We start from the raw sequence: 12,945 nt of genomic DNA, 5'->3' as shown, positions 1-12,945 counted from the left end.
AACCTAGTCATACCATGCAGCTGATAAATTACACCATAACGTGATGTCTGGTGATGGGCGATGGTGGCAGAGCAGTCCTTTCTGATGGACTTTGAATCTCATTATAATACCAATACACAACCCCACTGCAGAAGTTACCTGCTTCCAAGGAAGGACCACTTCTCAATGAGCATGCAATCTAGATTTTTTGATTAATTTGGGAGACTTTTTTAAACCAATGAGTAACAAAAGTAAGTAATACTAGAGTCATTCAAGCTCCACCTAAATGTAAAAGAAAATATATAAAAGGTCAGCTAGGGAGGGATATAGTAGGAAGGAAGAATGAGGTGGTATGAACAGAAGAAGAAGGAAGGAGGAGGAAGAGGAACTAAGAAAGAAGGAAGAACAGAGAGGGAAGACTCAATCGTAACTTCTGGATCAGTCGACAGGCTGAAGCCCTTTCCTCCCCCAGGGTCAGGACACTGCCTGGGGAGACTCCTCGAAACTGAGAGCCCAGTCCCATCTTCTGGGTGAGTGATGATTACGTATTTGTATAATAGGCGCTAGCTAAGAACTCCACACTGTAGTAGAGAATTTCCTGTACTGACATCTGAAAGCTGTTCTCTAAATGTTGCATGTGAATAAATCATACTATTCGTGAACTTGGCTACTTGTTTTGAAGGCAATCGGACCTAGGGTCAACAGGCTGTACGTGAACCCGACACTGCCAGAGTCAGGCCTATAGCTGATCATGCTGTCTGTGAGTTCGACTGCTTGTTTTGAATGCAATTGGACGAAACAGTTGACAGGCTGTTCATGAACCCAGTACTCCCAGAGTCTTGCCTATAGCTGATCATACTATTTGTGAACTCGATTTGCTGTTTGGAAGGCAATGGGACCTACAGTTGACAGACTCTTTGTGAATCCAGTACTGCCAGAGTCAGGCTTTTAGTTACCACAGTATTTGTTATCCCTATTAAGAGATGAGTCCAGCTGCCCCCAGTCCCTCTACCTTTTTAGGATCGGCTGGAACACAAGGGGGTTCACCTCTTACCAAATTTGACCCCCCTCCAACCTCATCAAACTGCAACAGAGGGTGAGCGAGTTAGAACCAGAATCATAGAACCATTATTGTTGTAAGAGACCTTCAAGACCATCAAGTCTGAATGAAAACCCATCACTGCCATGCCTGCTAAAACACACCCCAAAGTCCCTCATCTACACAGTTCTTGAACACTGCCAGGAACACTGCCAGGAACGGTGACTCCACCATTTCCCTGGGCAGCCTGCTCCAATGCTTCATTAATCTATCCATACAGATTTTTTTCCTAATATCTAACCTGAACCTCCCTTGGTGCAACCTGAGGCCATTTCCTCTTGTCCTATCGATAGTCATTTAGGAGAAGAGACTGACCCCACCTCACTACAACCTCCTTTCAGGTAGTTGCAGAGAGTGATAAGATCTCCGCTGACCCTCCTCCTCTCCAGACTAAGTATCTCCAGCTTCATAGAATCATAGAATCGTTAAGGTTGGAAAGGACCTCTAGAGATCATCTAGTCCAGCCCCCCTGCACACACAGGGTCATCTAGAGCACGTGGCACAGGACTGCGTCCAAGCGAGTTTTGAAGATCTCCAGAGAAGGAGACTCCACAACCTCTCTGAGCAACCTGTTCCAGTGCTCCGTCACCCTCACTGTTAAAAAAATTTCCTTAAATTCCTGTGGAACTTTTGGTGTTTCAGTTTCCTCAGCTTCCTCAGCTGCTCCTCATAAGGTCTGTGCTCCAGCCCCTTCACCAGCTTTGTTGCCCTTCTTTGGACACACTCCAGCACCTCAATGTCTTTCTTGTAGTGAGAGGTCTAAAACTGAACACAGTGTTCGAGTTGTGGCATCACCAGTGCCGAGTACAGGAAGACAATCACTTTCCTAGTCCTGCTGGCTACTCTGTTCCTGATACTTCAGCAATGTCCTAAGAGGCCTCAGCAAGGATGATCTGGGGAACCTCTGAACAGCAAGTGAAGCAGAAACCACTTAACATGGTCTTGGACATGGACATAGGTCCTGCCCCGACCTTCTCCAGCTGCCAGGAGCACAAGATTGGGCCCAGGGACCTCCAAAGAGAGCATGCTAGAATTGTTCAGCCTGGAGAAGAGAGGGCTCAGGGCAAGGGTAGCGCATTGTGTCCATGGGCGAACATTTGTGCAGTGGGGAGGGGCACTAAGGAAGCTGAAGCTGGACTCTTGGGTGGTGGGGCTAGGAGGGGACAGGAGGTGATGGGCACAAACTGCAAGACAACAAGTTCCTTTTAATGAGAAGCAAAATGTTTTTCACTCGGAGGATTCTGAGTCGCAGCCTGGAGCCGCACACCTCCACAGGACACCTTCCACCAGGTTCCCAGCTAGTGCCGCCTCGTCCCATGGCCATTGTTCTGGCTCGCTTGGCACTGGCTTCTCAGGCACTACTCTGCGCAGCGCAGCCCTCTGACAAGGGGGCTTTGCACGCGATGGAGGGATGGGCTTCCTTGCAAACTGCTGGCCTAGGATGGGCAGGATCGCTCCAGTGCTCCTGGGGCTTCTTGCACGCCAGGAATCCCACCGTGGCTTTGAAGAGCTCACTGTGGATGCAGCGGTGCAATAGATGGACTTGTGGATCCCCCTTGGTGGGGTCTGAGCCCTTGGCACACAGTCTTGGGGGAAAGAGAGAAGGAGATTACAAAGCATTTCCTCTTTGCTTGGTGTTTCTTCCTCCAAATAAACGGCCATTTCAGGCACGTTGACAGGCGGCTGGCTGCTTTGTGGCTGCCTCCTTTCTACATTTCTCACAGGGATTGCCCTTCCTTGTGGCCTGAGCAGGACAAGTCTCCTTTCCAAACTGTGTCCACTGTTCTGACATGTGCCTTCCAAACTTTGGGCCTGAAGGAACATCAGTCAGACATCGAAGGCACTGACCTAAGATGGAAACTGCTATCTCACTTGCCAGTGTGTCCTCGTCTTCTGACCTGTCCCATAAAGCATCTGCCTTCTGCTTGTTTTCTTCTTCTAATGTCTTCCGTAGAATTGCAAAGATGTTGTGGACAGCCATCTTGGCATAATCACGTATTTCGTGCTGAAATGTAGAACAGGCATCTTGCTGGCAGTTCATGGCCTGATTAAGGTGGAAGGCTGCAAATGCTTCCAAGGTGAAGGCCACACTTTCAACAGCCTCTTTGGTGATTTTCTGCACACAGGCCAGGGAAAAAGGCAGGTCGTAGGCTGGAAGTTCCACCTGGGTGCCTATGGTTCTTGCTGACCGTGCAGCATGCACCACTCCTTTTCCAGGGAACTTGTTGGACACGCTGGATAAACCCTTGCCAAGCTTCTCCAGGACATTTCCTACAATCTTTTCTGCAACAGATCCAATGTCCTTCTCTGTGTCCAGATGAAAAGTCTCAGAAGGCTCAGAGCTATTGGTGCTGCTGAAGGCTCTTCCATGGAGGGTGAAGGGGACCTCGTGTAAAACACCCCTGGACAGAAGCCGCTCTTTCACCCTCTTGTAGACTTTCTCCACCACAGCCTCAGTCACCTCCACAGCACCCAGGGCTCTTGGGGCTGCTTACTTTTCCAAGGCATTTTTCAGAGTTGTGTCTCCAGGAAAGCCTTGCTCCCTGGATGAGTTAACACATCTTCTGTTTCTCACCTTGGGCAGCTGGATATTTCCACTGTCCGATGGAGTTTTACAGCAGTTATGAATAGGAGGACACCTCTTTGGCACCTCCTTTCTCTGTGCCGTGCTCATCTTGTCCCCCCAAATGCTGCCACTGGGTGGAGGTGCTGCCCTCCTTCTCCGTACCTCCAACTCCTGGGGTTTCTGTGTCCTTGTGGGCAGAGAAGGCAACGATGGTGTTTGCAGCTCTGGTGTCGTTGTTTTGCCTCCCACTGCAAACCGGACCCTACGCTTTGAGCGAGCAGTGTTTGTGCTTGCTGTTGGCAGGAGCTTTTGAGTGGTGCGCAAGGGAAGACTTCCCAAGGAACCAGGGAGCTGCTCCTGGCATGTGCTGCAACTGCCAGCGTTGCCCACAGAGAACTTGGGCTGCTCTGATACCACATCACATTGCCCCTTAGTTCTCACTTCTTCACCGCTCATATCTTTGTATACGGCCCTTGTTAATTTGGTGACAACCTGGGTCACCTCATTCTTTATCTGGTTAGCCAGCTCTACACCTCCATGCCTCTGTAGCAGAAACAAAGAAGATCAGTTGAGTGAATATAGCCATTTACTCCGGGGAGCTTTCCTTTTCCCCAAAGGGGAAGCCAGCTGAATCCCAGTGGAAAAGGCCTGCTGCTTTTCAGCAAGACAAGCTGTTGTGAAGGGCACATTACCTGGGATGGAGGCTTTGGAGGTCTCAAACACTTGGAGATCAAAGGGCATTTCTGAAAACTGGTGAAGTGAGATTTTTTTATATCAAAGGGGCACCCTGAGGTGCTGTTTGTGGATCACAGGCTGGTGGATGAAAGGGCTCAGGCTCTGCTTTCTTCACAGCACATGCTGGGAAGAAGAGTCTGAAGCGCCCAGTCCTGGTGGGCAAGAAATCTCCCAGCAAGACTGGTGGGGGGCCCTGCCATGGCTCTGCATGAGCTGAGTGTTGTTCTACCTTCCTTGGTGCCCTTCTGTCTGCTGCCTGAAGATGGACCAGGCTGCTTAGCTCCTATGGGCAAAAAGAAATCATGCTTCGATTTGTTAAGGTTTACGTAGCAAAGGACATTAACTCTGGGGAAAGAGATTTGTCCTGGGACTGCAAGACTACTGCCATAGCCTGCATGGGCCTTATAGTCAGGGCAAGCAGGTTGAGCTCCTGCAGCTTGCCTATTTAAGGGTTTTAATGTGGTGGGCTCTCCTTGAAGGCCCGCACTGTCCCATGCTAGAGGTTGGCATAGAAAATGCCCGACATAAAAGTGCACAGAGTGAGCGGCCACAAAATGCTAATCCTGTCAGGCAACACTGAATGGCTACAGCATGAACCTGTGCGTCCTGAGTGCTCTCTGATTGACACTTTTGGATTCATAGTGGAGAAGGACACGAGCATGACCTGATGTCCTCCCACAAGGAAAGCACATCCTTTTTGTCCAAGGTTAAGATGGCTAAGTGCCAAGGCACTGCACCCCTAAATAGTTGTTGAAAGACCAAAACAGAGCAGCAGCCCCAACCGCTCACAACTCACTCCTTGCCTCCAGAACCTGAAGCTTTGCAAGGGAGAGCAGGTGACCCGGCAGAGAGGAGCAAGAGCTCGTTCCACATACCGTTGGCACTACCGGTACCTGTGGCTTCAGGTGATGGGTCCTGAGACATCCGCTTGCCTAAGGATTTCCCATCGCCTTCGGCCTCTGCATCAAGAGCAAGAAGAGCTTGTCCTTTCTGGAGCTGAAAGGCTATTTTTTTCTCCAGCAAGAGTCGCTCCTATGAGAGCGAAGAAGAGCAGGGAAAATGAGATTACCCCAAGGTTTCCTTTGCCCACAGAAGCTCTCTCAAGCATCCTGCACACAGCTCACACACACTCTTTTCTCTCTAAGACAGAAAGTGCCACCACAAGCCTCAACACATTTCCTGGCATGGCTTGTTCTTTTGGGAACAATCCTTGTGCAATATGGGTGCAATGAAGAATAAACAGACAAGCAACAGAACTTCCAGGCAGCAAGACACACAGTTGGAAGAGGCAGAGGTACATGACATGCATGGAAAGGAGCACAGGTCCTCTCCTAGTTTACGTCTTTTTTAGTTGGGGGGACACAAGCACTTCCCCAGCTCTATCTTTATCACCCTCCTGCTCAGACTCCATGTTTGGACTCGGTCCCATTTGGACCTCCAGAAGCAGCAAAGCTCTTGCTACCAATTTGCCCGAGTTTTGTCCTCCAGACACTGCAATGTTCCCCAGTTTGCCGAGGTCAAAGGGGTGCCTTTGGGCTCCAAAGCACACTTGGTGTCTCTTTTACACACCCTAAAGATTTTCGTTAGGAAGCGCTCCCTTCCCTGCCACCTCCAAGGTGAAATGAATGTTCCTTCACTTGCCTTTCTGGCTTTCTCTTCTCTTCTTTTCCTCTGCAGTTCCCCAGTTCTCAGTTCCTGCTCCAGCTCCTTCTGGAGTTGCAGCCGAAGCAGCAGCTCTTTCTCCTTCCTCTCCTAAGCATCACCCCATGGGGAAAAAAACACAGGTGAGGCTGCGGCGGAGCAATGTGAACCCTAGAGCTCTCTGGAAAGATTTTCTGCTTGAGGGCAGTGCCTGCTGGACACACTCGGACACATCAGTCCTTGGGACTTGGCAGCTCTCACAGGCCTTGTCGTTCACACACAGCTCGTGGCCACATCTGAATTCTCCAGGGATTTTCACATGACCGAGAGAGCTGATGGTAATTTTAGTTAGTCCTGAGTCACCTTTTTCAGCTATGGGCCCTCTATAGGAGACATCTTCTCCAAGCAGCTCTGTTTCCCATTGCTGGAGCTCTCCCAAGGCTCTCCTAAAGCACAGGGAAATCTTTCTGCCTCTCACCTTTTTCGCCATCTCCATCTCTCCTCCTGGCATGCTCTCTCTTTCTTCCCGTAGGATCTTATCTCTGGCAAAGATGAGGACAGCTGGAAGCAGTCCTGAGGCCAGAAAGAGTCCCGCGAGGAGAGAGAAAGCGCGAGCAGTAAAGTCAGCGGGAGGTGCCGAGGACACGGCTGTCCTGCGGCCTCCTGCTCTGCTGCCAGCAGATGCCACCAGTGCCGTCCCTCGGCCTCCTCTGCTCCCAGCGGAGCAGCTGGTGCGGAGCAGCGCGGCGCCCAGAGCCGGCCCAGGGCCTGCACTGCGCGGGCCTTGCTGGGAGCCGTGGGGAGAGGCTGCGCTGGCCGTGGGGAGAGGGGAGCAGCCGCTGTGAGCTGGGACATCCCTGTGTGACCTCAGCGCACAGCCCTCCTGGGCACCCTGTCATGGCCAGGGCCACCAGGGGCCCTGCAGCCCCTCTGTGACACGGCCTGGCCTCACAGTGGGGCGTTCACACATCACAGCTGCCCTCTCCCCGCGGCGCCCCACACTTCCCTGCGTGGCCTTGGTCACAAAAGGCACAGGGAGCTGCTCTCGCCTCCGCCTGCTCCAGAGCTGCTGCTCTGCAGCCACACGGGCAAGGACAAGGAGGCGTCACGAGAGCGCGGGAGGTGCCTGCTGGAAGGGCTCTGCAGGACCAGGAGAGCCCAGAGGACCAGGTTCTTCTGGTCAGCGAGAAAGAACCTTTCTCCCACTTGACGGCATCCATCTGCGACCATGGGGATGCCGAACAGGAAGGGCAAGGAAAGCCTGGAGCGGGCCTTTGGAAAGGCCGGCCGCTTGCCCCACGTGGCGCTGCGTGGGCACCAAATGGAGGGTAAGGCCTTGTGGAGCTCTGCCAGCAGGGCTGTCCAGGGGCTCTTCCCCAGCAAAGCTGCTGTGGAAAGCCTGGGGCATGGGGGGATGGCTGGAGAGGGCTGGTGACAGCCCCAGAACCCTGGCCGAGGCTGCCTGCATGTAATAGGGGACAAGGTGGCCCCGTGGAGCCTGGCTGCATTCGGTTTGCTGAAGTAACTCTGCTAGACAGGAGTCCTTGGCCTCTGTTCCCAAGAGATTTCTATTCTAGCCCATGCAGAGAAGAGTCCTGCCAGGGTCTCCGGCTCCCACGGGACATGTCACCTGCCCAGAATACCTCAGGGCAATCCCTACAAACCCAGGGAGGAGAGACTCCAACAGAAAACACCTCCCGCCAGGTGAGACTCGTGCAGGAGGGTGCTGTTGTCCTCAGGACAGGGAGTTCCTGCCTTGAACACAGGGTCTCTGTGAAGGCTGAAGGGGAAGGAGCAGCTCCTCGTCCCTCTGAACATGGGGTCATTTCTCCCCTCACCCTGCTCCCAGTATGCAGAGCATCTGGATGCTCAAGTGGGAAGTGCAGGGTCTCCAGCTGCTCGCTCTATGGAGCAGCAGGACAGGTTTGCCTGAGGGACCCAGTGTTCTCAGTGCTTCACGAGTGCAGCAGGAACAAGGGTGCACATGCTTTCCCCCTCGCTTTGCTTGCCAAGTGTGCAAGCTTTCTCGGAGCTCTGCTCCAAACTGAGCTTCTGCTGGAGGTGAGTGCGAAGGGACTGAGAGAGGATGGAGTCCTTGGAGGAATGGACAGGATGTAGGTGGAGATGGCGCATGGCTCGTGAGCATGAACAGCCAAGTGCTCCAGTGCTCCTACCCACTGCCCATGGTGCTTCTCCCTAGAGTACACGTGCCGTGCCTGGCAGGCTCCCCCTGGGTGGAGGAGAATGGCAGGAAGAGACTCCTGAATCCTTGCGAAGTCCAAAGGATGGTGAAGGAGTGCCCAAACTGCAGGCTCATTGCGGAGGTAGGAGCTCTGGTTGGACACAATTCCTGTGGCACCTGTCCCTGGAGAAAGGCCTGGTTGCATGGCTGGCCCTTTCACAAAAGAACTTCCTTGGGTTCTACCTGCGCAGAGGAGAGTCGCTCTGTATTTGTCTCTTGTATGCTCTGGCCTCTTGCGTTTTGTGGATCTCATCAAACTCCCTTCCGTGTCCTCTTGATGCTGGCAGTGGCCGTGGGGGCTTCTGTTGGATGACCAGGCTCTGGTCTCCTGAGCGCTTGGAATGCAGCCCCCTGCTTGTGGCAGAAGATGCAGTTGTGACTAAAGGGGATTTGGGAGTCCACCAACTGTCTGGGTGCAAATGGTTGTGAGCCTCCTCCCTGGGCTCGAAGCTTCATGTTAAGCAGCAAAAGAGAGGGTGAGAGCTGCACAACTGATCCGGGGAAGGCGGTTTGCTTTTCTCTCTCCCCGCAGAATACCCGCAAGGTTCTAGAAAAGCTGGATATGGACTCCTTCTGGGAGGCATATGCCAATGAAACTGCACATCTAAGGAACAAGGTAGTGGCAACCTTGGAAGTCTTTCAGCCTTGCATGGCTGTCTGATGCAGAGTGAGAGTTTCTCTCTCCATACCTTCATCTACTCCACTTCGTCTTTTCCATCTCTTGCATGACAGCCTGCTACCAAGAAGGGAGGCATATGTGTAGAAGACTCTTCTCTGGCCAGAAGAGAAAGGCTACAGAGAACAGGAGGGATGCAGGATCATCATGTAAGAATTTAATTGGAAAAGGAGGCCTTTGGGAAGAGCATGGGAAGGAACTTCTCCATACAAGCTTGGGAGGTGTGCTCAAGAAACCTTGGGAAGAGGCACAGGAAGAGCAGCCAAGCTTAGCATGCTGCAGGGAAGAATTTGGATGGACATCCCATATTGGAGGCACAGCATGGGTGCTGGGGAGGTACCTCTATGCAAGGTTAGCGGGAAACAGCCCCTCTGCTCTCAATGTCATTTCTGCCTTTATTCCTTGGCAGCATTTGGGTGCTCCAGTGCAGAGGATTCCCCATCCGCCTGACGGGCCCAAAAAACAACCCAAATCAATACTGAAACGGGGGAATCGTCCCTCTCGAGGGAAGAGGGTCACGTTTAAGCTGCCGGAACCTGGGGAAGGGTAAGTGCGCACAGCTGCGGCAAAGGCCTGGCAAGGCCGCGTACCCATTGCCCCATGCGTGGGATGTCCCCTTCCCCACTCCCTCATCCATAGCATCGATAGTAGCATCCACTGGCATCTGCAAAACCCATAGGAGCAGGAAGACTCTCCCTCTGGGAGCCTCTGTGCTGCCCTAACTTTAAGGCTAAAGGCACTGGCGGGCCAAAGGGGCTCTGGGTACACAAGCGATGGCGTGTGCTGGGTGTGATGGGAAGGCTCTCAGGCACAGCGTAAGAGAGGATTTTTCACTGCTGTGGCAGGAGTACATCACGGTGGGGATCACAGGCTCTGCTGCCCATCAGGAGGAATAGCTCTCTGGAGAAGGAGGTGCAGAAAGCCACCAGGAAGCTCCTGCAGCAATACCAGAGGCAGCAGCACTTTCCTGGGTAAGAACCTGCTACCATGGGGAACAGTTATGCTCCCTTCCAAATCTTTCCTTCCCTGGTGAGCAGCACCTGGGAAGGAGGATCTGCTCCTCAGCCCTGTGCTGGCACTGCAGCAGGCTTGGGAGCATGGTACCTAAGCCGCACAGCCCTGCTGTCCCCACAGAACTGTTGGGCACTCAGGAGGGGATGAGAAGCTGCAAGCATCTCCTCCTTAGGAAGGGCCTGAGAGTGGCCGTGAGCGTTTGTCTGCTTTTCTCCTCACAATCAGCCTCTTTCTCTTGTACTCTGCAGCAGTCAACAGACATCTCGCCTCCTGGAGAAGAGGGAGAGGTACCGCTGATCTCCAGACAGGCTCCTGCACTCTCAAGTCTCCTATGTTGTATTAAATTCTTTGTTGGAGTGGATGTAAAGCAGGAATCTGCAGCCTGGGTTCTTCAGAGGGAGACTGAAAGAAAGTTTAGGAGACAGGGACTGAGCTGACTCTTTGTGCACCCAGATCAGCAGCTGCATGTGTCCACTCTAGCGTCTTGGGGGGCTTTCTGTCCCCATGCTCTGAGACCATGCCATGTGGCAGTGGGACCCTTGGGGAGCTCCCTTGCCCTCTTTGGAGGGCATCTGTCCTGCATGTTTCCCCCACAGGAACATTCTAGCCCTCTGCCCTTCATTCCTTGGCAAAGCTCAGCCCAAGATATTTCCTGTGAGCCTGACGAGGTAGGCAGTGCTGCACGGCTGTCACAAGCGCCTCTTCAACTCTCTTGGGCATAGTGAACATGAACCTCTCCACCTCTCTGCCTCTGTCTGCACAAACAGCTGGCAGAAGACTCACGATAGGCAGCCTTTGTTCTTGTGGGAGACTTCGAACTACCAGATGTTTGTTGGAAATACAATAAGGCAGAGAGTAAAGAGTCTAGGAGGTTCGTGGAGCGCATGGAAGATAATTTCCTATCACAGTTGTGAAGTGGCCAAGCAGGGGAAGAGCCTGCAAGAGTGGCAGGGGCCGGGGCATGGCAGAGGGCAGGCGTGGCTGTGACACGGGACATGCTCTGCGACGCCAACCTGTGTCACAGAGGGGGCCCGGCCCCCTGCTGCCCCCAGGGCACAGGGCCAGGGCTGGCCCTGCAGTGGGCAGGGGCTGTGCGGGGCCGCTGCTCGTCGGGCTGCCATGGGGCAGGGAGCAGCCCCGCGCCAGGGGCCCAGCCCCGTTGGGCACTGCGGCTGCGCTCAGCCCGGCCACGGCCCCCGTGCGGGAAACCTGGTTGCCAGGGAGGGCCCTGCTGGGGCCCTGCACCGCCCTCGCCCCACAGCAACGCAGCCCCGGCTGCTGCTGCTGTTGGCATCATGGGGCAAGGATGCACTGAGCACTGAGCGCAGGAAACCCCTCGCAATAGAGCACACTGCCCTGCATGCTCAGCGAGGCAGGACCATCCTGCCTTCACAAGACCTCCCACCTCCAGGTTGTTGCTGTTTTTGAAGTGCATGTGGTTTCCAGCCCTTCTTGCCACATCAGCGTCTGTTTGTGCATTTTCAGATGCAAACTCCTTACCTGACATCAGTAAGCAATGAAAAGATTAATGTCAAGCAGTTCTGTAACTATGTAAACAAATAGAGAAGGGGGATGACAGAAGCTGTCCTGAGGACGTGCACAAGGTCAAATCTGACAGAGCCCCATGAACTAGGAGGCAACTCTCATCATCTAATGCACGCAGGATGGGAAATAAAGAAGGGGAATTGGAGATGTGTGTGTGATTGCAGGGACATGATCTCATTTCACTTACTGAGACATGGTGGGACAGCTCTCCGGACTGCAATGTGGCCATGGATGGCTTTAGGCCTTTCAGGAAGGACAGGCCAGGAAGGTGAGGTGGCCAAGTCGCTCTTTACGTGAGAGAGCAACTGGAAGGTATGGAGCTCTGCATAAGGGAGGAGGAAGCACAAGTCAAGAGCATGTGCGTGAGGATTAAGAGGCAGCCGAAAGGGGAGGCACTGTGGTGGGTGTTTCCTACAGGCCACCTGATCAGGAAGAGGAAGTGGATGAGGGCTTCTATAGGGAGCTGCAAGAAGCCTGATGATCCCAGGCCCTGGCCCTTATGGAGGACTTCAACCACCCTGCTCTCTGCTGGAATAATCACACAGCTGGGAACAGACAGTCCAGAAGGTTCCTACAGAACATGGCAGATAACTTCTTGATACAGGTGGTTGATGAGGCAACACAGGGTGGGCGCCGCTAGACCTGATACTAACAAACAGAGATGGTCTAGCTTTAAGTTTTATGTTATTCTGCCAAAAATAGTCATATAAATAACTTGCAAAACCTATTTGTGAAAAGTGTTCATCTTTTCCATATGATCAAAATTAAGGATTTCACTTAGCTAGTGGCAAGCACTCAGTTCTCACTGTCGAATTTCAGGTCGTCTCATTAGACACAACGCTTGTGCTCTGAGAGATGTTGCCCATGCCATAGTGAAGGAGGAAATGGATAAAGACTTGGAACAACTTTGTGAAGAAATTAGAGTCTTGTGAGAAAAGAGGTATGTATTCCAACCCTCGGGATTTGAAGACTTGCCTCGGTATTCGTAACTAGAAACGTGAGACAAACTGTTTAGCTGTCTGTTCTTCATTGCAAGGCTGCAGCTCTTCACAGGATGTGCCATCTCACTACGAGGTGATGCCACAGCAGCCCTCTGTTTCTGGATGTAATAAACAAGATAAAAAGTATAATGAAAGAATAGAGATGCCAGTGATGCTTGGAGCTTGCAGTACACCACTCTCTAATGGCAAGTTGCCTTTTCTTTTTTTTTCTTTTTTTCTCCCCTGCCAACAGGCTTTCTGGGTGAAATTGCTAATGCCAGTGATTCTCTTCTTGTGATAAGGTTTCTGCCGGTGGAAACTTTGCCAAGGATTTCACCCGTATGTTTTGTGCAATATTCTATAAATAGAAAGAAGGGTGGGGTTTTGTTTTGTTTTGTTTTGTGGAAGGCATGAGGACAAAGACTGTTTAAAACAGTCATAAAACTTTACCTAGAACTTTCTTCATCC

At 52.4% G+C, this 12,945-nt stretch overlaps 1 protein-coding gene across 1 annotated transcript in view; it reads right to left on the bottom strand.

Annotated features, from left to right (window-relative positions):
• Positions 1 to 2,950: 2,950 nt before the first annotated feature.
• LOC148596160 (uncharacterized) overlaps positions 2,951 to 12,945 on the bottom strand; it is a gene marked incomplete at its 3' end in the record, with an annotated part of 74,144 nt that continues 64,149 nt past the window's right edge. Inside the window, exons 7-9 of the mRNA XM_088529944.1 lie at positions 6,499 to 6,593; positions 5,273 to 5,411; positions 2,951 to 3,385 (exon numbers count right to left, since the gene is read on the bottom strand). Of these exons, the coding sequence (XP_088386070.1) occupies positions 2,951 to 3,385; positions 5,273 to 5,411; positions 6,499 to 6,593 (669 nt within the window). The remainder of the gene's footprint in view (positions 3,386 to 5,272; positions 5,412 to 6,498; positions 6,594 to 12,945) is intronic.

Source organism: Tinamus guttatus, unplaced genomic scaffold, assembly GCF_059628265.1.
Source record: "Tinamus guttatus ecotype Peru unplaced genomic scaffold, ASM5962826v1 Tinamus_guttatus_pri_ptg000029l, whole genome shotgun sequence".
NCBI lineage: Eukaryota > Metazoa > Chordata > Aves > Tinamiformes > Tinamidae > Tinamus > Tinamus guttatus.
The sequence above is the reverse complement of the archived record's forward strand: the minus strand, read 5'-3'. Positions and strand labels throughout refer to the sequence as shown.